The sequence below is a fragment of the Arachis duranensis genome, chromosome 5, assembly GCF_000817695.3.
Source record: "Arachis duranensis cultivar V14167 chromosome 5, aradu.V14167.gnm2.J7QH, whole genome shotgun sequence".
NCBI classification, from domain to species: Eukaryota; Viridiplantae; Streptophyta; class Magnoliopsida; order Fabales; family Fabaceae; genus Arachis; species Arachis duranensis.
The window spans coordinates 84649237-84671897 of record NC_029776.3 but is presented as its reverse complement, the minus strand read 5'-3'; the positions used below and the strand labels follow the sequence as shown (position 1 = coordinate 84671897).

Here is a 22661-nt window from a genome sequence, read left to right as displayed (position 1 = left end):
CAATCTTTCATTCTTTTGTAGGCATTTTTGTGTACAACAAACTCTTTTATGTATGGTTTTGTCCGTTTACTCTAAAGAAAAAAAATAATATACACCTAAAACTGGTAAGACACTTTTGTATACATTCAAGAAGTGTTTAGTGAGTATCTTTCCCTCTCTAAATTTAACATTAGCCAATTCCTCCAAAGACATCCGGAATACCTATTTTTCCACCATCATTCCTCTCCTGTAATTATTCATCAATAATCTTCGACCATCTAATTATTATATTTATTATTTACTAGTCCAAAACAATAATAAATATAATAATATTATTTATATTATTTTTTTATTCATTTAATATTGATAGTAATTAATTATAATAATAATACATAAGGAGTACATCAAATTATCCACAAAATATTTTTTGTTTTTTTTATTTATTTAAAATTTAAAAATAAGAAGAATCAATTTTATTTTTACTAAAAAATATTTTATAGTTAACTTGATATACTCTTTATATACTCTACTATAATTAATTATTATTAAATTAATAAAAAAATAATTTAAATAAACAATAATATCAATATTTTCATTTTACTTATACATTATGTGCCATTCAAAATTAAAACAAAAAAGACACCATTTAATGATTTAATTCAATTGAAATGTATTCAGATCAAAAAATAAAAATGACTTTCTCCAAATGATTCACTTTCTATCTTGTTTGGTATTTATAGGCAAAGTTGTCAAAACTCCTACCGCAAATTATGTGATTTTTTTCAACATAATCCAGCAGATTACATGCATTTGTAAACCGCAATACCCTGTCGCGATTTACATAGTTTATGAAAAAATACATTTCAGTATTTACTTTGTAAAATGTGTATTTTGGTAATATTGATGGCCAATTTATTTAAAAAGGTAAATTGTCCCATAATTTATCTATCTAAACACAATTATTTTGTATGAATTTTTTTTTTAATTTTTCTTTTCAAAATTATTGAATAAACTTAACAATTAGCATAAGTATAACATCAATAGAGAGAGCAATCCTAAGTGAAATAAACACTATGGCTTAAATCTTCTTCAACAAAATCATCAAATGTTTGATATGTCACCACATAACTGATTCACAGTACTCCTGAGTTTATTGGAATATCACCATTAAAGGTATGACACTGAATTTCATATTCGAGAGTCAAAAATAAATTACTAAAAAAATAAGTATAGAAAATATTTTTCGCTAAAAATTAGGTCTAACAAGAAATCACCAGAATGACCGGGACATTTATGTGCCTAATACATTCCTTATGTTATCAATGAAATCAATGATCAATGATGTTGCATTTTATGGTGTTATTTTGTTGTCTTTCTTAGCAACATTACTTTTTTCATTATTAGTATCAGCTCTAGATACTCTTGTGTCTTTTTCAGCATTTGAATTCAACATCCAATCTTTTCTGAGTCACTAAGTGCATTTCTTACTATTTCTTTTGTCGGTCTTGATTCGATATGATTACTCATGTTCACTGCTGCGGCTCTTGTAGTCTTTCCCGAACTGTCTTCCGTGTCATTTTCTTCCCCGTCGGACTCCCACGTTGCATTCTCGACATCAATGAACATGTAATTATTCATCAATAATCTTTGGCCATCTAATTATTATATTCATTATTTATTAGTCCAAAGCAATAATAAATATAATAATGTTATTTATATTATTTTTTTATTTATTTAATATTGATAGTAATTAATTATAATAAAAGTACATAAGAAGTACATCAAATTATCCACAAAATATTTTTTTAGCTTTTTATTTTTACTAAAAAATATTTTGTAATTAACATGATATACTCTTTATATACTCTACTATAATTAATTATTATCGTTATTAAATTAATAAAAAATAATTTAAATAAACAATAATATCAATATTTTTCACTTTACTAATACATTATGTGCCATTCAAAATCAAAACAAAAAAAGCATCATTTAATGATTTAATTCAATTGAAATGTATTTAGATCCAAGAATGAAAATGATTCTCCTCTAATATCCACTTCCTATCTTGGTATTTATAGGCAAAGTTGACAAAGCATAAACCGCGACACCCCTGTAGCGGTCTATGCACCACGACACCTCTACCCCTCTACTGCAGATTATGTGATACATCTGTTTGCGATTTACATAATTTATGAAAAAATGTTTTTCAGTATTTATTTTGCAAAATATGTATTTTCGTAATGGAAAAGTCTACGAGCCAACAATTTTATTAAATTCTGGCCAGCATGTAACCAGTAAAGAAAAGTGAATCATTGGATGAAATCTCACACCAATCTCACATCGTTAGATCATCATTAATGACTATTTAATGGCTACAAATCACAAAAGTTGCTAGACCCCTAACATTCTTTTTTTGGTAATATTGATGGCCAATTTATTTAAAAGGGTAAATTACCCCATAATTTATCTATCTAAACACATTTATTTTGTATGGAAAAAAATGTTTAAAATTTTTCTTTTCAAAATTATTAAATAAACTCAACAATTAGCAATCCTAAGTGAAATATTTCCTAAGGTTTAAATCTTCTTCAACAAAATCATCAAATATTTGATATGTCACCGCATAATAGATTCACAATACTCCTGAGTTTCATACTGGAGAGTAAAAAATAAGTATACCAGAGAAAATAAGTATACAAAATATTTCTAGCTAAAAATTGGGTCTAACAAGAAATCACCAGAATGACTGGGACATTTATGTGCCTAATACATTCTTTATGTTATCAATGAAATCAATGATCAATGATGTTGCATTTTATGGTGTTATTTTGTTATCTTTCTTAGCAACATTACTTTTTTTTCACTATTAGTATCAGCTCTAGATACTCTTGTGTCTTTTTCAACATCTGAATTCAACATCCAATCTTCTGAGTCACCAAGTGCACTCTTTAGTGCATTATGATAGCCAGAAGAATCACTGACCTTACCCTCTTGACCCTACTTACCATTCCTTTTGTCGCTCTTGATTTGATGTGATTACTCATCGTCACTGCTGCGGCTCTTGTAGTCTTCCCCGAACTGTCTTGCCGTGTCGTTTTCTTCCCCGTCGGACTCCCACATTGCATTCTCGACATCACTGAACATACTTTCTGATTCAGAATCTTCTGTGGCTATATTCCTCTTAAATTTACCCTCACTCTGCCTATTTGAGCTTTCTCTAGTTCTGGAGCTATATGCACCGGTATTATTCTGCTTCCCTCTATCTACCCTGTTTCCCTTGAACCTAGGCCTAGCTTCTAACCGGCCGTAAGAGTCAGAATCTCCGTCGAGATCACTAGCATCAGAGATATTACTTGATTGCCAATCATCAACGCTGTTGTCATCAGAATGAGTGTTGTCTTCATCTTCACTATCAGTGACTCGATGCTTGGAATGTGTTTTCTGCCGAACCCTTGAGCCTCTACCCTCATTGTCATAGTCATCATTTCTAGAAGCATCCAATCTTCTGAATCTCCCACTATACTCTTCTCTGTTCCAATATCTAATCCTGCCCATCTCTTCATTCTCTTTCGCTTCTTCAGCTTCGTATTCTTTATCTGCTGCATCCTCTATCTCAGCAATGAACCGATCTAACTCTTCTTGATCACTATCATCGGCAGGCTCCGGCTCTTCCAAACTTTCGGGAGGCTCAATTAGTGATGCCTTGCCTTCTTTGAAGACATAAGGGCTTCCCTCTTTCTTGTCAATGGCATTGAAAAACGTGGAAGCAACTCTCTGGATGCTAGCCATGGCAGCCGGATCCTCGGGATTTACTCCCATCCGCCGGAGCTGCTGTTCTAATTTCTTTATGTTTAACTTCTGAGATTCGAGAGCTTGCTCAAATCTTGCCTTGAATAGAGCCTGCATACAATAGGAATTAGGAAATACTACATTACCTCCTCCAACATTAATTTCTTCCTATATCAGCTACTAGGGAGCAAAAGAAAGATTTCTTTTTATTTTTTATTAAAAGAAGATAAATAATAATGATAAGGGAAAAGTGCAATATATTTATCCCCTTGAACTTTGACTCACGCAATTTACCCTCAAAGCTGCATATGAATAAAGTTCAGGGGAGTAAATTGGATTTTTCAATATTGGCATCAAGAAAGATGTTATAAAGTACAACGAGGAATATAACAATGTGAAGCTCACCTTCCTCTTTGTAAGGGTGTTAACAGGTATTAAATTTTTAGGTTGACGATAATTTCTACCACGGAACATGATGATTGTTTTCACATTGTGAACATTAATCACAATCCCACCACTCAATCTTGCCAGCATTGAGGCCATCTCTTTGATTTTTTCCTTGGGAAAGTTGTCGCAACAAACTTGCACAGTCTCATGAAACTTCCAATGCATGTGCATATTTTGAACAACTCCTCCAAAGACTCCACGGACACCAACTGGAACATAATTCTTATTCTTGAATCCAATTTTTTTAAATGCCTGAAGCTGTTCAGGTGTTAAGAGCTCTGGATCATGCCGGGGGGGAGGCAGGTCCGGTAGTTCATATTTCTTGAGCTTTTGTAGTAGCAATGCCACTTTTTTCTTGGCCTGCACTAGTTGAAAAGTAAGTCAATATAGATTTAACATATAACAAGCGACACAACAATATTGACCGAACGTTAGTTCAAATGAGCAATCTACAATGTAGACGTAAAATCTATCAAAGAAATGACTTAAATGAAACTTAAAGCCGATACCAAATAATCAATTTCTATTTTCTTCGATCAAGAAACAACAGCAACCTTAAATGCTACATACTGTCTTAGAGAAACATTTGAGCTTACCCCGTTTCCCACAGACATCTAAGTTCAGGCATTATCGGTATAACATATAACACAATTCCTTTTACCAATTCAAATAAAGTCATTCAATCTTAATGAGCAATTAGAACAAAATTCTATTTACCGATAGCAACCACACCAACAAATGCAAATCCTTTATGCCAACTATTACAACATCATTACATGAACTTAGCATGAAGTAAATAGTCAAGTACAAACAGCTATTTCGATTTTCGAACTGCTTAAAAGAAGGACTCGAGAACTTACCCTTTTGAGATTGTAAATGAGCCTCTCCTCCTCAGTCATTAGTTTCTTCTTCAGTTTCTTAGCTCTCCGAATCTCCCTTAATGTTTTACCAGACTCCTTCTGCATTCGCCTTTCCACCTTGCTTCTCATACTCCTTCCTTTCGTTGACATTGCCCGCGATGATCCATTCAAAAGATTGAATGTCTTAAAAGATGAATACTTCGAAGTAACTTCATCATGTGGTTGAACTTGAATAATGTTGGTTGATATGTGCAGCTGTGCATGTTCTAAAGTTACAGCATTTCTGAACAGAAAAAGAAAAGGAAAAAAAAAATCAGAATCACAAAGGAATCTTGACAAATGGTAAAATAGCATCTCTATGCTAACAGAAAACTAGAAACACTATTAAATTAACAACAAAGAAATTCAATTTCTTGTTCATACTATACAATACACACAGACCTCGGTCACTGGTGGGATTGAAAACAAAAGGGATCCCCAATCAAATTCAAACCTACGGCAAGAAAAAGCTACTGTTGCTAAACATCTAAAGTTGGAAGAGAGTAACAAAGAAATCACACTCATTTCAGCCAAAGCTATAAACTTTGAATTGAAACAGAATTGGGTATAGATGGAATTTCATTATTTAAATCCAAAAACAAAAAAACAGAGAATTAGAGAAGAAAGACATACTTGTAGAGATTGGGATGAAGTTGAAGGAGAGAGGGTAGCGACTTGAAGCAATGCTTCTGCAGATTCCTAGCAGCAAACATTGATGAATCGAAGAATCGAAGGTGGTGGTTGAATCAGTTAACAGTTAAAGTATATGCCAATATTCACTATTCAGTAGTCACTCACTCACTCACTCTTCTTCGCTGTTCTTTCAGGGTTTAATCGCTCTCTCTCATTCTCTAGCATGTCTTGAATATCATTCAAAGAAGAAGTAATCTGAATCAATTCTCCATAGTTGTCGTTGCTATTGGAAAATCGAAACTTTGCCAAACGCGCCCTTGAATTGTAGGTTTAGGTTTTTTGTATGGGAGAGAGAGGGCTTAGAAAGCTATGGCTAATGGTTAATTGAATCAATTTTATTTTATTTTCAATTTAATCTAATTCGATTTTTTTAATTTTTTTTAAAGATGTTATTATTAAAAAATAAAAATAATTTTTAAATTGGTAAAATAAATATTCACTAAATAATAATATATGAATAAAATATAAATATGTAACAAATTAAAATATTATAACTAAAATTTTAAATTCAAGAATAAAATAATAATTTGATAAATGAGTGGAATGGAAATTTAACCAAGTTTTCCTTTACACAATTATTTAATGTTATCAAATTATTAATTAAATTTGTTAATAATATATAAATAATATTTGATATTATAAAATTCAGAAGAATTAAATATTATATTTGAATAAAAATATTTTTTAGTTATAAATAATATTTGTTTAAAGTGCGAATAGAATTCAGATTGAGAAACTTAAACGTGGATGTAAAGTTAGGATAAAGTTTAACTTTAAACTCTATCTTACCCTATCATTATCAATTTATCACCTTAGTTTTGATTAATTTTTTTATTTAAATTAAATTGAATAAATAATTTTATTTAGATTGCTTTAAATTTGAAAGCTCTTAACTTTAAAAAGGATAATATGCACTAGTTTTTTCAGTTAATAATTCTTCAATTCGTATATTTTAATTTTTAAGTTATATGTAGACAGAAAAAAGACTATATCAAACTTGTCTTCAACTTGCATCACTTTCAATGCTTACTTAACACATAAACAGGACAACCATTTGTTAAAAGATATGATTATTTTTATCATAAAATAGGCAAATATGATTATTTTCATAAGATAAGATGAGATAGAGAAGAATAAGGAGATTAGATAAAAATCTAATTGTACCACAAAACAAAACAAAAAAGATAAAAATCTAATTGTACAGTAAGAGAAATATTTCTTAAGATTAGGAGCCAATAAAATTGTGCTTACTTGTCACAACTACAAGCATTTTAAATAGTGAAACATTTAGGCAATCCAAATCTTGGTTCCTAAAAGGCTAAAAACATATATTATGCTGCTATTATATGATTAGATACTTAGTGTGTGTTTGGATTCACGTTGGCTAAATTGAAGTTTGAATGAAAGTGATTTTATAGAATTGATTTTGGATAAAAGTGAGTTTGTGCAACATGATTTATGTTTGACAATTTTTACTAAAATTGATTTTGATTTTAGTATTCTTAATAATTTTATTTTTATTATTATTTTAGGTTCTAATTCTTTATAAGTTATATTTTTATTATTATTTATAATTAATTTTTTATTTAATTTATCATTTCTAATAAAAACAATAATACATATTATAAAAAATTAAAATAATAAACAGTGCACAAAAATTAGAATAATTATTTTAATATTCTCAGTATTTATTTTAAAAAAATTATGGAAAAACCAATAATAACTAGCAACAACCTAAACGTGCGTTGCGTTGAGTAAACGCAGAAGTTATAATTTCTTGCTTCTAGTAAACGAATTTTTGGGATGCAGAATCACGTTGGTATTCAAAGAAAAAAAGTTGCCAAACATGAAAGAACAACGTTCAAAGCACTGAAACGCACTTTTATCCTCTTCAACGTGTTTCACAAACACATATCAACTGGACAAGAAAATCCACTCTTACTAACATAGATACAAATTCATATTCTCAGATGACAAACTAATACAATATGAACTGAGATATCATATTACAATTAAACAACAATTTATTTACTAGTTAAAATATTTCGTCACGACAATACGTTCTAAATTCTAAATTCTAAACTCAGACAAACAATGACAATACTTCTCACGATACAACATGGTAGAGTGAAACAGTTCACATATAGAAAACCTTACACCTACTTAAGCTAAATGATTCAACTATATGAATGATATCTCTTCTGGGATTAGCATTGGTGTCAAATACAACTTGGTTCAGCAAATACATTATGGTTTGTCCAGCCATTGAAGGTCAATGATATTGTCTTGAGAACAAAATTGCAAATTCTGCATCACATATAAGTGAGAGCATGTTAACATAATAAAAAAACCACAAAGGTCATATTTGATGATTGTCTTAGAACAGAAATACAGATATATTAGAAAACACAAACTTATTTATAGAAATTTCTACTCTATGACAAAATGTGTTTATAACAGAACAAAAATTATTTCGGTATCTTTGTATTTTCTGTTCTAAGACACTTCTCGAATATAAGCTAATGATATGTTTGGTTGCATGGTGACAATAGGATGGACAATTTCATGGAACAACTTCATCTTTTAAACTTTTACAAACAGTGCTCATCCATGAAAACTTTCGTTCCATTTTAATTTTACACTGCGAACCGAACATACCCTACGACGACAAGGGTGATCGAGTGCTTACAGAAAGATCAAAATCGGGAGGACTGTCCAGTCCCAGGTTATCCAGCACTGAAATTCCATAACAATCATTCACATCCCCAAACAATTCACCTGCATTTCCATTTGCATTGCAAGCAAAGCCTTTCAGATTGTTGGACTTCAAACCCGAATCATTTAGGTGAGCAGAAGAAGAATCTAATGTCTGTTCCTTGCATAGTAAGATATCATCCAATCCAATAAAGTCAGAGTTGACAGGTTGTGTTTCAACAGATAACAATGCAGTGTTGTTAAAGCCTCCATTATTTTCATCACCATGAACTTCAGATGGTGGTGGTTCAAGTGATTCTCCATGAATAGTAGGCTTTCCACCCTAGTCCATCACATGAAAATTCCGAATAAAACAAATCAAAACGCATATATAGTAAAAAAATTTAGCATAACTTAGTTCTAGGCCTATTAGTACAATCAAGAAATGTTCATAGAATTGAGGGAGTATTTCATTTCTCTTTTTCATTTGAATTCACTAAAAGGATGATCAGCCTTCAATAGCTACCTACCTGAGTGAATAGCATAAGGTCAGTTTCTTCAAAATCAACAGATTTTCCTGTCCGAGGCCGTTTTGGTGGATTTGGATTCGGTGTTCTTGGACTTGCTTGTAATGCCATGACAGAATCTTCAGCCACCAATGGATTCAGCTTATTCTTCTTAGTTTTCTTCTGCTGCTGATAGAAAATCTTTGAAACCACATATTCACCTTCCTTCTCACCTTCTTCACTCCCTAGATGGTACTGATGCATCACCCATTTCGATTTATTCGGCTTTGCTCCTCTCTTAGGCCTTACGTAAAGAACCATGATCTTCTTGAAGCCCTTGTGTACTCCATTTTCTGTTACAGCTTTGGTCTTACCGGTCTTATGCCAGCGAACATGCTCCTCACTTAGGCCTAGTTGATGATTAATCTTTCGACGCTTTCGTTGTCCGGTAGCATATGCATTAGTTGTTTTGTGAAAGAAATGAACACTGGCCCCATCTTTCTTAGCACCTGAAAACATTGCAGGTCTAATTTTTTTTGAGAATGTTGAAATGTCATTGTTATGAGGTAGTTAATTATATATGGTTCACAACTTTGAGAACTATACACAATTCATTGATTCCAAATGCTACATGAATTTCATATTCATTGTTCTTCTCTTTCCTTCTCTTGTTTCTGCTATGTGCATGAACTACTCTGAGTCTTAGGACATTGGTTTATCACACTTTGCCTTGCTGAGATAACTATTACACTCATGATTCGAATCCTATAATTTACACATCGGATTGTATTACTTAACTACTGCCAAATCAAAATCAATTTGGATGCAAGGTGATCAAAAGGAACAAAGATCAAATTGAAATTGGGGCTACTATTCAAAAGGAGTTTGAACATGCATGGTGAAATGAACAAAGATCAAATTGAAATTGTTCAACTTTCAAACATGTCACAAGTTGAAACTTGTGTGTTCATATGCATACATGGTAGATATACTTCGCCATCCTGTTCACATTAGTTGCTAATATAAAAGACTAAGAGTTTGGTGATTCAGATGTATGGAATTTGAATTATGAGTTAATATTAGTGTTGTTAGTGAAAATTTGTAAGGTCTCATTTTGAGTGTTGTTTCTCCACGTAGTGTGTACCAAGTCTATTTGGTTACTCTTTTGGTTGTTAGTGAAGATTCGTATTAATTATTCATGTCTCTCTTTGTATCGTGAGGAGTATTTTGTTCTTGTTTACTTCTCTTGAGATAGAGAGTTTATACTTTATACTATTTGATAGTACTATAAAGTATTTTTGGTGTATTTGAGACTTGGTTTAGTTTAAGTATTTGGTCATTACTTTGGTATCACATATTTTGTATTTCCTTCATATTTGTTTGTCGTCTTTGCCACATAGGCATAAGCTGAACCACGTTAATTTATTTTGTGTCACTTTTTGTTATTCAGCTTGCTTGCTCTTACTATCTCAAATCCTAACACTCAACTTGGAATTTCATGCTAAAGTAAGATCCACAATCCAAGCAAGTTTGTTATATGCCTGTTGATATTTGATTAAACCACTACATTATAGATCCCAACATGCTAGAATGTATTGTATTTTTCATCCTTTTCTAGTTTCTTGGTCAAGTATAAATGTTCACAAAAAAAGAGCAATATCTTTAAGGAATAAGGTTCCATAAGGAACCCTCATTTTAAGTTATTAGCTAACATTGAAAGAGAAGGTAACTAGAGAAACCTCACCTGGAAGATTTTCTGGATGTGTGTAGCATATTCCTTGGTCTCCTTCTAGTGTTGGGATGAAATCTTGGATAAAGGCATGAGGCACTTTGTTCCCAACACAACATTTTGCTGCCAAATGTTCTAACAGTTCTATGTCGGAAGGATCAAACTTCACGCCGGCCGGAAAGCCTGGCCACTCAGGAGAAACCTACAAAAGGCAAAGGAATGTTCTTAATGAAACATCTGTAATCATGAATTTATACATGAAGTTATGAACAGAGATTGAAGATTTTGTTGAATTCATTATAGCATACATCAATGTTATCAATGTGATAATGACATATTGGACATTCACAATATGCTCCACAGTCATTGATTTGATCAGCTAATGGCAATGTATTATTCTTCACTTTCTTTGCAAGTCCTCCAATGTCAATAACCCAGCTTCTGCAAATTCAAATACGAATTCGCAGATTGTCGAAATCATATTTGGGTTTTGAGAAATAAAAAAGAAGAAAAAGAAGTAACTAGACTGATACATAAAGAGGTTGTGAAACTGTATTAAATATGAAGAAATGAACCATAATATCATAAGAAGGATTCGTAGAAATTAGAATTAGCATGCTTTGTGTTCTATAGTTTCTAAGATATAACTATAGGTCAAGTGAAAAATCTACTATTTCTAATGATTGCACTGATCATGTTTAAGGACATCAATGATAGAAGCCTTGATCTTTCAAACCTATGAAGTTAAATTTAGACATGAAAACTAGTTTTTATGTGATGCCATTGATCATTAAAATTAGGTTAATAGTTAAGAAAGGCTTGTGCATTGTAAGTGATCTCCAACTGTATCCTCTGCAGAAAATTTGTTCTACTAACTTCATTTTGAGGAACACAAAGGACAGATTTCAGACTCAAGGATGATGAACTGAAGTTCTTTATTTATGAATTAATTCTTGTTCATAAACAATGTAGTATATTTGGAAATCCAGCTAAACCATCTGGGCTTTTTACTTCACATTTCAATCATCCAGGAGCTATGATCATCATTTAGTACCTCTCAAATGTTTCTTTCGCGCGAGAAAATAAGAGTTAGTACATCTATATATCCTTTCTAATCCCCAATTCAGTGCATGCATGTCCAAATTTGCTTAAAATTTAGGTTTAACAATCACATTATCTTCAAAAACACAAGAAATAAGCTAAGGTAAACTCATTGTAATGGGAATATGTAACATAATCCATCATCCATCTTCCCATGATTATTATTTAGGGGAAAATAAAAGCCAAAACATGCTATCATCCATGATCCATTCATCATCAAAACTCAACCATATAGTTTTATATTTTAATATATATATTTGTTAGGAAACTGAAAAGAAGAGAAAACAAAAACAATGCTGAGAAACAGGGGAACATTCCAATGACACCACCCTAAAAAAAAAACCCCAGTTGAAAAAGTTGAATTTTTATTCATCAACGCTATGAAGGGTCTCCAAATCACAAGAAGAAGAAGGTAGTGAAAGCTTTATCAGATGCACAAAATAAAAAATCTCCACATTCTGTTAAAAATCTATAGCTCACCTAGCCATTATTGCAATTCAAGAAACAACTTGCCAAAAATGGAGAAACCAATCAAGAATCAGAATCTAAGACACAAAGAAGAAATGATCATAGATAGATAGAGAGATAATCAAAAAGAGAAAGGCTCGTTTGAAAGCGAGTTTGAGTATTTATGCTGTCGCGGTTTGCTTAGGCAAGTGAGTAAGGTAGTCAGAGAATGAGAGAGAAAGCGGGAAAACACACTCGTTGGTTCGGTTATCCGAACCTAAACTCTTGTAAGAACAACATCTCTATGTCTTTGGTTCGGAGTGGGACCCACGATAGACTCCACCAATCCGAACCTTTGCTTTGGCGTTAAGTCTTCACTCGTTGACACTTGACAGTGGCATTATGGTAAATTACTCTTTCTTTTTCCCCAAGCTAAACTTTAATAGCGTTATTAACAATCTTCTCAGCACTAACCCCGAGATGAATCGAGTATGTAAGATTTGACATGTAATATTTGATAAACAATTATTTGTTGTTCACGTCTCAGCTAGTCGTTGTAGTATAGTGGTGAGTATTTCCGCCTGTCACGCGGACGACCCGGGTTCGATCCCCGGCAACGGCGATTAAATTTTTTACTTTGATTCTTAATTCAATTAACCAAAATCTTGACAATATGTTCCCATTTTCTCATTTTACTTTTGTTGTTTCTCAATTACTTAAAAAAATTATAGTCGTTTCAGTTCAATAACTAATACATGTTTTTAGCTACTACAAGATTAGGTTCATCTTTTAATCTGAATTTAGTTCATGAACATTTTTGCTGCTTAATTGACTATCACAAACACTCATGAATGGAACAAATAAATGGACCAACAGAACATTTTTCACCCTTATGATTTTACTATCCATGCCACATCTATATGTATATATAACAAGAGGGGGGTGAAGGCAATTATATGAAACCTTATAATTTACAATGATATTACATCTCAGCAACCTTGACCCCAAAATTTTCTGAGCTTTTCTTGGATATGCCAGTCAGAAATAAGTCAACATAATGTTAAAAAGCTTGCAACTCTTGCTGAGAGCTAAGGTGCCTTCTTTGTTACAATTGCTACTAAACTTGACTTATTTGATAATCATAGTTAACATTTTCTTATCAAGATTCTAGCAGTTACAATTGGTGCATGTGATCTTTATTTAGTTTTTCTTCCCTAACTGATATTGAGGGGTGCCCTTTTGTGGGATCATAATCAGTAACACTGGTTAAAGCAGAAGAAAAACCCTTTAGGTCTGTCTTCCATACCGGCTTTCGGGATTTCCCCGGAGTCATCTCTCCTAGACATCAAAGCGCTTGTGCCGGGGGACTCCGGTGGCAATACGGCATTCTCCGATGAATTCATCCGCTGAGGAACAACCGGCTCTTGTGGAGAAATGGTGGAGAGATATCGGAGAAGCATCTGTATGATTTGCGTGAAATTCGGTCGGTCATTTGGATCCTCCTTCCAACATGAAGTTACAATCATGGCTAAATCCTCAGGAAGGTCATCAGCACTAGGCCTTGTGTTCTGAAAGAGTAAAATAGTTGTATAATGAATCTTAGTAAAATCAAATAATAATGAGAATATAACAACTAGAAAGTATAACAACCCAATGGCATAACCTAAGAAGTACAATTGTTTATGGAAACAATAAAAACAAAACCTTATCCACCAAGTTTCTTGGTGAACTAATTTATTTACTCTCGTCCATTCACGAAAACGTTGGAACCTTTACTCATTTTGCACTACCCCCGGGCAACAATGCAACGCATCTTGCTCATTTGACACTATTACTCAAGCCATACAACCCGTTGCTTCCGGGAAATGACCTAGCTTTGGCGCAATAAGGTGTTTGGTCCATGTCATAAAGATTCGACAAAGTTTTTAATTTTTTATACTGGCTGTTAAAAGGCCTAACACAAACCTCCTCCTGTATTATTTATGAAAACCATTTTTTTCCAAAATAAGTTGAAACAAACACGTACAATGAAATGGTTCCTTCAAATTTTTGAAGTCTGATAATCAAAATGTTGCATATTTTTTGCTCACTTTGATCATACTTGAATAAAAAAATTGAATAGACTTTTAACATTCTACGAAAATCGTCTATTTTTCATGACAGTATAAATATTAAATATGCATTAATATATCAGACCAAATTAGACCCCAAATGAAAAGGTTAAATATGCCTTTATGGACCCTTAAAAAAATGTAACTCAGCATAACTGTAGAATGGAGACCTTTTGTAAGTGGTGCAACAAAATTCTATATGATCATCTTAAGCCAAATTGAATATGAAGCAAGTATTGAAATGTCATCTTACCTTAAAAGCAGCCGCGTATGCGGCCTGTAAATTAGACATGCCTTCAAATGGCAACTTATTATGGATCAGCTCCCACAACACAATCGCGAAGCTGTAAGCATCAACCTTATGGTTGTAATGTTTCTTCTCGCCTTGTCGCAGAGTGACGGTGCTATAAAGCTGCCACCAAACAAGAAAGTAATAATGAGTTCCATAATAATACGGCACCACCTACTGGAAATTTAATAAATGTTCAAAGCTTTTGAGAATAGATTTATACTTCTGGAGCCATCCAACGGTATGTCCCAGTTTCCGCAGTCATCATCTCCGTTAAAGACTCTTCTCTGGCCAGACCGAAATCAGCAAGTTTAACTGTTTTATGATCTCCTGTTAAGATCAAATTATCTGGGAAGTAAAGAAGAAACAAGTTATCAGAATTATGCTTTTTCTTTGATGCATAAGATACATGCTAATATTATCAAAATATTCTATCATCTCAAACTCAGTGGCCTAGAATTTCCGGATAATATTAAAATAACAGTGATTTGCCAACTACCCACTCACTTTTGGCATGGGATAATAGTGGCCAAGAAAGAAAAGGCGCCACTTGCACTTTTCAATTTGCTTGAACGGTTTAACAATATTATCAAATGAGATTTAAATTTAAATGATAATTACTTATTAAACATAGATATGATTCACAAATCACAATAGAGCACTTTGGCATCGCTCAATGGATGTAGTGAATCCCATCTAATGGAACAGATCTTAGTTGTTGGAAGGTCTAATTAATTAGGAGAACAAACTATTTGCAATGTAACATGAAAAATGTGACCTAACTAGGTTAGTTAACCGTGTCATAATCATTTCCATTAACAGCTACCAGCTCATTGTGAAAATTTTCAACAATCATAGAGCATACCCGGTTTAAGGTCCCGATGAATGATCCCATGGGAGTGTAAACATTCCATTGCTCGAGCAATATCAAGAGCAAATCCAACTGCCACACGCATATCCAAGCAGTTTGGCCGCATGCTCAAGAGATATTTGCGCAGCGTTCCACCTAATAGAAGTTCAGTTACTATAACCATAACAGGTTCTTTGCAGGCCCCAATAAACTGGCATCAAACCGAAACAACAATAAACATAAAAACTTTCATGAGACACAACCAAACATGGCTTTTGTACCTGTCAACCAAACATAATGAAATGAAGCTATATATCTAACTTGGATTCAAAAGAAGGAAAGCACACAATTCATGATATGGGGCTAACAACCTTAACCAGATTCTTGTGTTGAACTTTCGATAGCATGGCTACCTCTCTTCCGAACCGAGCTTCCCTCCTCGAAATCTCTTCTGGGGTTTCTCCTTTGTTGATAATCTTAACAGCAACATTCTGATTTTTATACCTGCATCCAGAAAATTCCAAAAATAGCAAGTAAGCAAACTACACAATTCATCAAATAATACCATCTAATGAATGCATAGTGTGAACTTAATCTAGATTGGACTTAATCTGAGATCAGAGGAGAACGAGATTAATGCTAACTAATGATTTACTAGTAAAACAAAAATTTGCACAAACCATGGAGAAAAAATAAAGGAAAGTAGAAATTGTTATGACTTATAAGGACAAAAACAAAAGTTGATTCCAAAATTAGATTTCAACTACAAAATCAAAGAGAGAGAAAAAAAGAGAAAAGGAACCAGAGAAGAAGGGTTGACTTACTTTCCCTCATAGACCTTGGCATGAGCACCTTCCCCAATTTTTGGGCCAACAAAGAGTTGCTTGGGATCTATAAGCCACTTGGCATCTAAATTGAACTCTCCAACAGAATGAACTTCATTACCAGATCCCATTTTATATTTTATTTTATTTTTATTCTTTTTTTTTTTTTCTTTCCACCTTCAACAAATGGAACTACCTAACAAAAAGTATCAACACTTAACACTTTTCAAAACTCTCAGCATGCCATTCTTCTTCTTCCTTTTCTCTGCATCAATCACACACAAAACAAAACAACACAAGACCAACTAACTTAACTGAAATGAATCAAAGCTATTACACACAGAATACACAAAGGGAAAGATTTGGTTCCATGGTTTGAGAAGAGAACCAAAAAAAGGGATTTTTTATTTTATTTTTATATGCAACCCAACACAGACCCTATCCCCAAAATCACGCTCATAGACCAATTAAAGAAAACAAAAACAAAAATAAAAAATTCAACATTTGCCTTTGTTTAGGGGGCAAAGAATAAAACCCCACATGTTCAGAAGCACTCATCAACAAACCCAGTTTTAATAAATTAAATAAAAAAATCAAAATTTTATAACCAAAGATCCAAAACAATAGGCTCTGTCACTACTCACTACCACTTGCAACGCACTGAAAATAAAAATCAACAAATACCCACAAAAAAGAAGAAAAAAAGTTTACTTTTTTATTAATAATTACTAATATTAAGAATAAGAATTAAGAGGGAAGAGATAAGGGTGAAGCTTGAACGGAAGGTTGAAAAGTGAAAGAAAGAAGAGAAAGTGAACGACCCAGATTGAGAGTTGGAGAGAAGAAGATGGTGGAAGATGAAAAGGAAATATCTTTTTTAAAATAATTATTCAATTATTAAAAAAAAGTAATCTGCTACGCGTATTCAATTCTCTTTCTCTTTGGTAAAGTTAAAGCCGCGGAAGAAATGGCGTCCATGTCAGAAAAACAGTACTATTTTCCTTTTTAATTTACGTTTTTAGTTTTTAATAAATATATAAAATAATTATTATTATACTTATAGGACCAATTTGTATAATTATATTACTAACTTTTTCCTTCTAGAAGTGTACATTGCTAACCATTTTATAGAATTTTACACTGGGAACCAGTCAATATAATTTTTTTGGAAAATAATTTAAATACATTATTATTTTTATCTATAAAATTTAAAATTTTAACATATTTAGGTTTATTAATATTTTAAACTTTTATAAATAAAAATATAGTTTATTCATCTTTTATCGATCTAATTTTGCTTATTTATAAATATATTTATTATTATTTTAAAATTTTATAAATAAAAATAATAATTTACTAAAATAATTTGTAAAGAAAACATAGATGGATGAACAAAATATAGGAGTGGAAGAAAGGAGGAATCTGTAGTTGCCTTGAATATATAAAATTAGGTATTTAGTAGATCTCATTTGAATTGTGGATGTGCATGTGAGTGTGGTCAATTTTTATCATTTAGTTAAATTTACCTAAATTTAACTTGATTAAACTTGATTAATATATAATAAATTTTATATAATTTAAATTTTTTTCTGTTTTTAGATAATTTTTTATCATCATTGTCATGATTTTTTATATTCTTATAATTCTTTTTATTTTACATTCTCATAATTTTTTTGTTTTACTTTCTTAATAAGAGTTTATTTTACGATTAAAAGATTTTAGTATTAAAATTAAAAAATTTCTTGTATTATAATTAAAAAATTTTAATATTATTTTTCTGATAAATTTTACACAATTTAAAATTTTCTCTCTACTTCTCCTTTTTTTCATCATCTTCTTCTTCTTTTTATTTTTCATATCTTTTATTTTATCTTTTATAATTTTTATTGTTTCATCATTTTAATAAGAACAAAAAAATAAAAAATAAACAAAAAAAGAAGAAATAAAAATATTACAATAACAACCAAAAAGAGAAAAATGAGATATAGAAAAAAAATGCAACAACATCAATAACAATAAAAGAACGATAATAAAAAAATTACATGAAAATGAAAAAAGAATATGAAGAAGAGGTGTGTGATTTACCTATACATTGTGTAAATAGTTTTTATTAAATTTGAGTCAACTTAGTTGAACTTGATTGATAAAAATATTTAACTATATATCGAGACCGAATTTAAAATTCTATTTCTAGTTCAATACAAGATCAAAGGATACTTTATCAAATAGAAACTTTTTAGTTAAGGATAAATTATTCGTTAAGTCATTTTAACCATGAAGAGTTTGTATACATTGGATTGGACAAGAGTTTATATTTATATGTTATTTTTTTGAACATATGGAAATTAAATTGAGGAAGAGAGTTATATTTTAGAGTTTTAATCCAAATTAAAATATATAGAAAAAGATATACACACAAAATTAATATTAAAGTATTAGATCGTAGATTAGTTATCGGAGTTTGCTTTCTCATCTAAACAAATGTTGAGAGATTAAAAGAGTGTAAAGTATGATCAAAAGAATTTAGAGAAAAATCATTAGTTTTGAAGGGGGACAATAAACATAAATAATATGATTCTATTCCGTTTTAATATTGAAAAAAACGGTGATCTTTAAAGAAAGAGCAATTATTTGAATTAGTACAGTTAATGACTGTTTCAAGTTGGATGAGTTAACTATAATCTTGTTTTAGAATTTTGATTGTAATATTCCATTACAAAAAGATATCTCAAAAAAATTTTGCTAGGGTTTCGTCTTAAGAAGCAAATCTTGTGCAATTTAGTACTAAAAAGTTAAGACGCGAGATGATGTTGACATTAACCAATGTGAAAACTCTATGGAAGTTATGGAGGATGGGGTGAGAAACCATCTTAACATGGAGAATCCATGAAAATTACGGAAGAAGGAGGCGCTAAACCTTCTAATTCTCCCAAAGTTTCTTATAGGAATTTTCTCCTAAAAACGACGGGCCTACTTGAGGGGGATAATGAAGAACTAAGTGATATTATTGCTGAGAATGGTCAAATCCCGAGGATAGGTGGTACAAGGATATTGAGGACCCGACGCAAGCAAGCAAAGTTTTTTATCCTTGCCCTACTATTCCGATTTTTCGAGAAGAGTTTGAAGAATGGTGTAAGCCTTAGCGTGTTGTACTCATAGTTAAAGTCTTCGAAAAACGAGTGGGATTGGCCTTCATAGAACAACGCCTTAATAGAGACTGGGTTAAAAAAAGTACGATTAATATCATTGATATGAACCGTGACTATCTTCTGGTTCATTTTTCAGATGAGGAGGATTACTCGCATGCCTTGATAGGAGAACCTTGTATGATTGCTGGACATTATCTTATTGTGTAAAGATTGAAGTCTTTCTTTATTACTTTTGAAAATGCAGTTAAAAAGATAGCAGCATAGATTCGTATACCTAATCTGCCTATAGAGCTTTATAATCACCGCTTCATATGGAGAGTGGGATTGATCATAGGGACGATGCTCAAAATTGATAAAACAATGTCCATACATTTTCGGGAGAAGTTTGCTAGATTATGTGTAGAGATCGACTTGTCTCAGAAATTGGTTCTAAGAATCTCAGTGCTTGGGAGCACTCTTAATATTGAGTATGAAGGTTTGCATTTGATTTGCTTCTTTTGCGGTAAGTATAGACATAGTACTGAGCAATGCAGTGAGGCTCCAAAGGAGATGGAGGTCCGACATGGGCAGAACATCGACCGGGGGAGAGAATAGGTTGGAAGCAAATCAGAGTCTCAATAGTAATGATGAGCAAAATCTAGAATTTTCAAATAGAACCCCTAACCAAGGAAAGAATCAAGATCCTCCCGATTTTGGCCCCTGGATAATGGTTTGAAGACAAATAAGGAAAAAAATTCTATAACAATAAAATGCACGCTAAAAGGGAAAGACACTCAAGAGTTATTAGAGAGATGTTAATAGGGAAAATAATAAAGATGGGAAAGGATCTCGTTATAACGTTCTAAGTGATGAAGATTCGAAAAATTAAGAAGCAGAAAAATTGCATGGGAATATCCATGAAGATCACGTAAGGAAGGAAGAATTGCTAAATGGGCCTATGATAGAAGTAGCCCAACAAAGCCAAACAAAGAAGGAGCAACCCAATCGAATACAAAAAAGTGCTTAGCTATGGGCTGGGAAGAATAGCCAAAATCACAAGAAGTACCCAAACCAAGCTAATGGGCCTCCAAATCAGAAAAAAATCATATGCCCAAGAACAAGAGTTATATTCTAGTAGCTTTGATTAAAACTCCTGCAGAGACATCTATCATTGTTGCCGATACCAAGTATTCAAAGAAAGCTATGATCGAGAAAATGATGTTAAATAACATTAGAAGGATGTAAAAAGAACAAAGAGAGAGCTTTGATGCTTCTAAGTTGTATAGTCAAATCTTTGAGCAACATGTGGTGAAAAAGAAATTTCTTCTTCAAACCCCTCTGTCGCAAAGTCAACCCATGATGAAAGATGAGATGAAAAAGTTGGGGAAGGAGGTCTGGAAGGAGAAGCCGCCAAATATAAATATGAATGAAGCCCTAGTTCTAATGGACAGTACAGACCAGGTTGGCAAGTTTATGCCTTGTACAGGAGAAGGGTCTTAATCAGCCCCTTAGTCTTTTTGTTTTTGGTGATCTCTTTCTTTTCTGGGTTTAATGATAAATATTGTAGTTTGGAATGGCCGGGATGTTGGTGGTAAAGCCTTTCCCACCCTCATCCATGACACAAAAAAGGAGTATGATATAAGTTTTCTTATCCTTCTTGAAACGCACATTAGTGGGGAGAAGGAGAAAAAGATCCTTGATCGGCTGCCTTTCGATAATCACTTTGTTAAGGAAGTCAGAGGCTTCTCTTGGGGGTATATGGTTCTTGTGAGATGCTGAGCTTTAGAATGTTACTATCCTTCAAAGCAATTCTCAATTTGTTCATATGAGAGTTGTTGAAAAAGATTCGATTCTATGGGTCTTAACTACCATCTATGGCAACCCCCAGAAAAGCAACCATAAGGAATTGTGGAATGGCATCAGAATTTTTAGTTCAAGTATTGACGAACCTTGGTGCCTTTTAGGAGATTTTAATGCTATCCTTTATGATTGTGAATGCATGGGGATGCTGTTGGCTAGAATTAGGGTGTTTAATCTGATTTTACTTCTTGCACCAATGACTGCGGTCTCATTGATTTAGGGTACTTAGGGTGACCTTTTACATATAAGAGAGAAAATCTAGTTGAGAGGCTTAACAAGGGCTTATGCAATCTAGACTGTAAATTTTTTTTTAGAAGCCAGAGTCAGACACCTACAAATGCTCAAGTTTGACCATTCTCCCCTCTGCCTTCAATTTTACCCAGACAGTTAACCAAAGAGGAGGCAAAGGTTGTTTCGGTTTCTAGCTGCTTGGCTTTCTCATCCGGAATTTGATAATCTAGTGGCTAATAATTAGAAGATGCAGAATTTCTGGTCTAATTGTATTACGGAGTTACAGATAGTCCTAAAAGAATGGAATTTTTCTGTCTTTGGTAATATTATCCGAAAAAAGGAGAGAATTCTAAGACTTTAGAGAATTGCTAATTGCCCAAACTACAACAACAATTTGTTCCTTGAGAGACTAAGGGTTAATCTTTGGGAGGAGTATGAAGAGATAATAGGCCAAGAAGAGTTACTCTGGTATCAAAAATCAAGATACAATTGGTTGGAGTATAGGGATAGAAATACCAAATATTTTCATTGGAAAACGCTGGCTAGAAGATGAAGAAACAAAATTATTTCGCTTCAAGATGAGGAAGTGAACTGGATCTCAGATACCACAACCTTAGAATCTATGGCCACCTCTTTCTACTCTACTCTTTATCTTGATGATATTTATGATTCTTCCTTTATTCGTAATAATGCCTTTCCTTTTTTTAATGATTCTGATTTGGATTTTATTGGCAGGCCAATCTCTTCTCAGGAAATTAAAGATTCCGTCTTCAGTATGGGTAGTCTAAAAGCTCCAGAGAAAGATGACATTCAAGTTATTTTTTCAGAGTAACTAGACCTTGTAGGGACAGATGTGTGTAGACTTATTGAAAATAGTTTTGCTAATCCGCAAGCCATTGAAGAGGTTAACGAAACACTAATAATGCTTATTCCTAAAGTGGAGCCAGTTTTCAATCTCAAACAAATGCAACCGATTAGCTTGTGTAATGTATCTTACAAGATTGTTACTAAGATCCTAGCAAGAAGATTTAGAAATGTTATGGAGAAAATTGTCAGTCATACGCAAAGTAGCTTTGTTTCG

General features: G+C 32.5%; 3 protein-coding genes and 1 non-coding gene across 5 annotated transcripts; 1 reads left to right on the top strand and 3 right to left on the bottom strand.

Annotated features, from left to right (window-relative positions):
• Nucleotides 1-2622: 2622 nt before the first annotated feature.
• LOC107489998 (CRM-domain containing factor CFM9, mitochondrial) lies at nucleotides 2623-6110 on the bottom strand. Of its 2 annotated transcripts, none has more exons than XM_052261341.1 (4): nucleotides 5751-6110; nucleotides 5079-5333; nucleotides 4177-4578; nucleotides 2623-3882 (listed from the first exon to the last, which is right to left on the bottom strand). In XM_052261341.1, exons 2-4 carry the CDS (start codon nucleotides 5226-5228, stop codon nucleotides 3019-3021), a joined length of 1416 nt encoding a protein of 471 aa, XP_052117301.1. In that variant the 5' UTR covers nucleotides 5229-5333; nucleotides 5751-6110; the 3' UTR covers nucleotides 2623-3018. The 2 variants fall into 2 exon arrangements, with proteins under 2 accessions (XP_052117301.1, XP_015966255.1); XM_016110769.3 differs by having other exon boundaries at nucleotides 2624-3882; nucleotides 5079-5361.
• Nucleotides 6111-7974: 1864 nt separating this feature from the next.
• On the bottom strand, nucleotides 7975-12423 carry LOC107489908 (SUPPRESSOR OF GAMMA RESPONSE 1). The gene is made up of 6 exons (XM_052262506.1): nucleotides 12321-12423; nucleotides 11048-11180; nucleotides 10755-10941; nucleotides 9035-9519; nucleotides 8500-8847; nucleotides 7975-8117 (listed from the first exon to the last, which is right to left on the bottom strand). Exons 1-6 carry the CDS (start codon nucleotides 12326-12328, stop codon nucleotides 8058-8060), a joined length of 1221 nt encoding a protein of 406 aa, XP_052118466.1. The 5' UTR covers nucleotides 12329-12423; the 3' UTR covers nucleotides 7975-8057.
• Nucleotides 12424-12837: 414 nt separating this feature from the next.
• Nucleotides 12838-12909, top strand: TRNAD-GUC (transfer RNA aspartic acid (anticodon GUC)). The gene has a single exon. It is a non-coding gene; the product is annotated as a tRNA-Asp (tRNA).
• Nucleotides 12910-13152: 243 nt separating this feature from the next.
• On the bottom strand, nucleotides 13153-17207 carry LOC107489997 (serine/threonine-protein kinase STY13). The gene is made up of 6 exons (XM_016110768.3): nucleotides 16362-17207; nucleotides 15909-16041; nucleotides 15553-15748; nucleotides 14911-15035; nucleotides 14652-14810; nucleotides 13153-13855 (listed from the first exon to the last, which is right to left on the bottom strand). Exons 1-6 carry the CDS (start codon nucleotides 16490-16492, stop codon nucleotides 13541-13543), a joined length of 1059 nt encoding a protein of 352 aa, XP_015966254.1. The 5' UTR covers nucleotides 16493-17207; the 3' UTR covers nucleotides 13153-13540.
• Between the last annotated feature and the right edge of the window lie 5454 nt (nucleotides 17208-22661).

Excerpts from the sequence above, each read along its gene's own strand:
- LOC107489998 (XM_016110769.3), bottom strand. The coding sequence starts at position 5,830 with ATGTTTGCTGCTAGGAATCTGCAGAAGCATTGCTTCAAGTCGCTACCC. Across the intron at positions 5,362-5,750 it reads CTTCATCCCAATCTCTACAA|AAATGCTGTAACTTTAGAAC; the intron begins GTATGTCTTTCT and ends TTTTCTGTTCAG. Across the intron at positions 3,883-4,176 it reads ACACCCTTACAAAGAGGAAG|GCTCTATTCAAGGCAAGATT; the intron begins GTGAGCTTCACA and ends TATTGTATGCAG.
- LOC107489908 (XM_052262506.1), bottom strand. Across the intron at positions 10,942-11,047 it reads ATCACATTGATAACATTGAT|GTTTCTCCTGAGTGGCCAGG; the intron begins GTATGCTATAAT and ends TGCCTTTTGTAG. Across the intron at positions 8,118-8,499 it reads CTCCCGATTTTGATCTTTCT|AATTTGCAATTTTGTTCTCA; the intron begins GTAAGCACTCGA and ends TATGTGATGCAG.
- LOC107489997 (XM_016110768.3), bottom strand. The coding sequence starts at position 16,492 with ATGGGATCTGGTAATGAAGTTCATTCTGTTGGAGAGTTCAATTTAGAT. Across the intron at positions 15,036-15,552 it reads TCATCGGGACCTTAAACCGG|ATAATTTGATCTTAACAGGA; the intron begins GTATGCTCTATG and ends TTTACTTCCCAG. Across the intron at positions 14,811-14,910 it reads ACCGTTGGATGGCTCCAGAA|CTTTATAGCACCGTCACTCT; the intron begins GTATAAATCTAT and ends GTTTGGTGGCAG.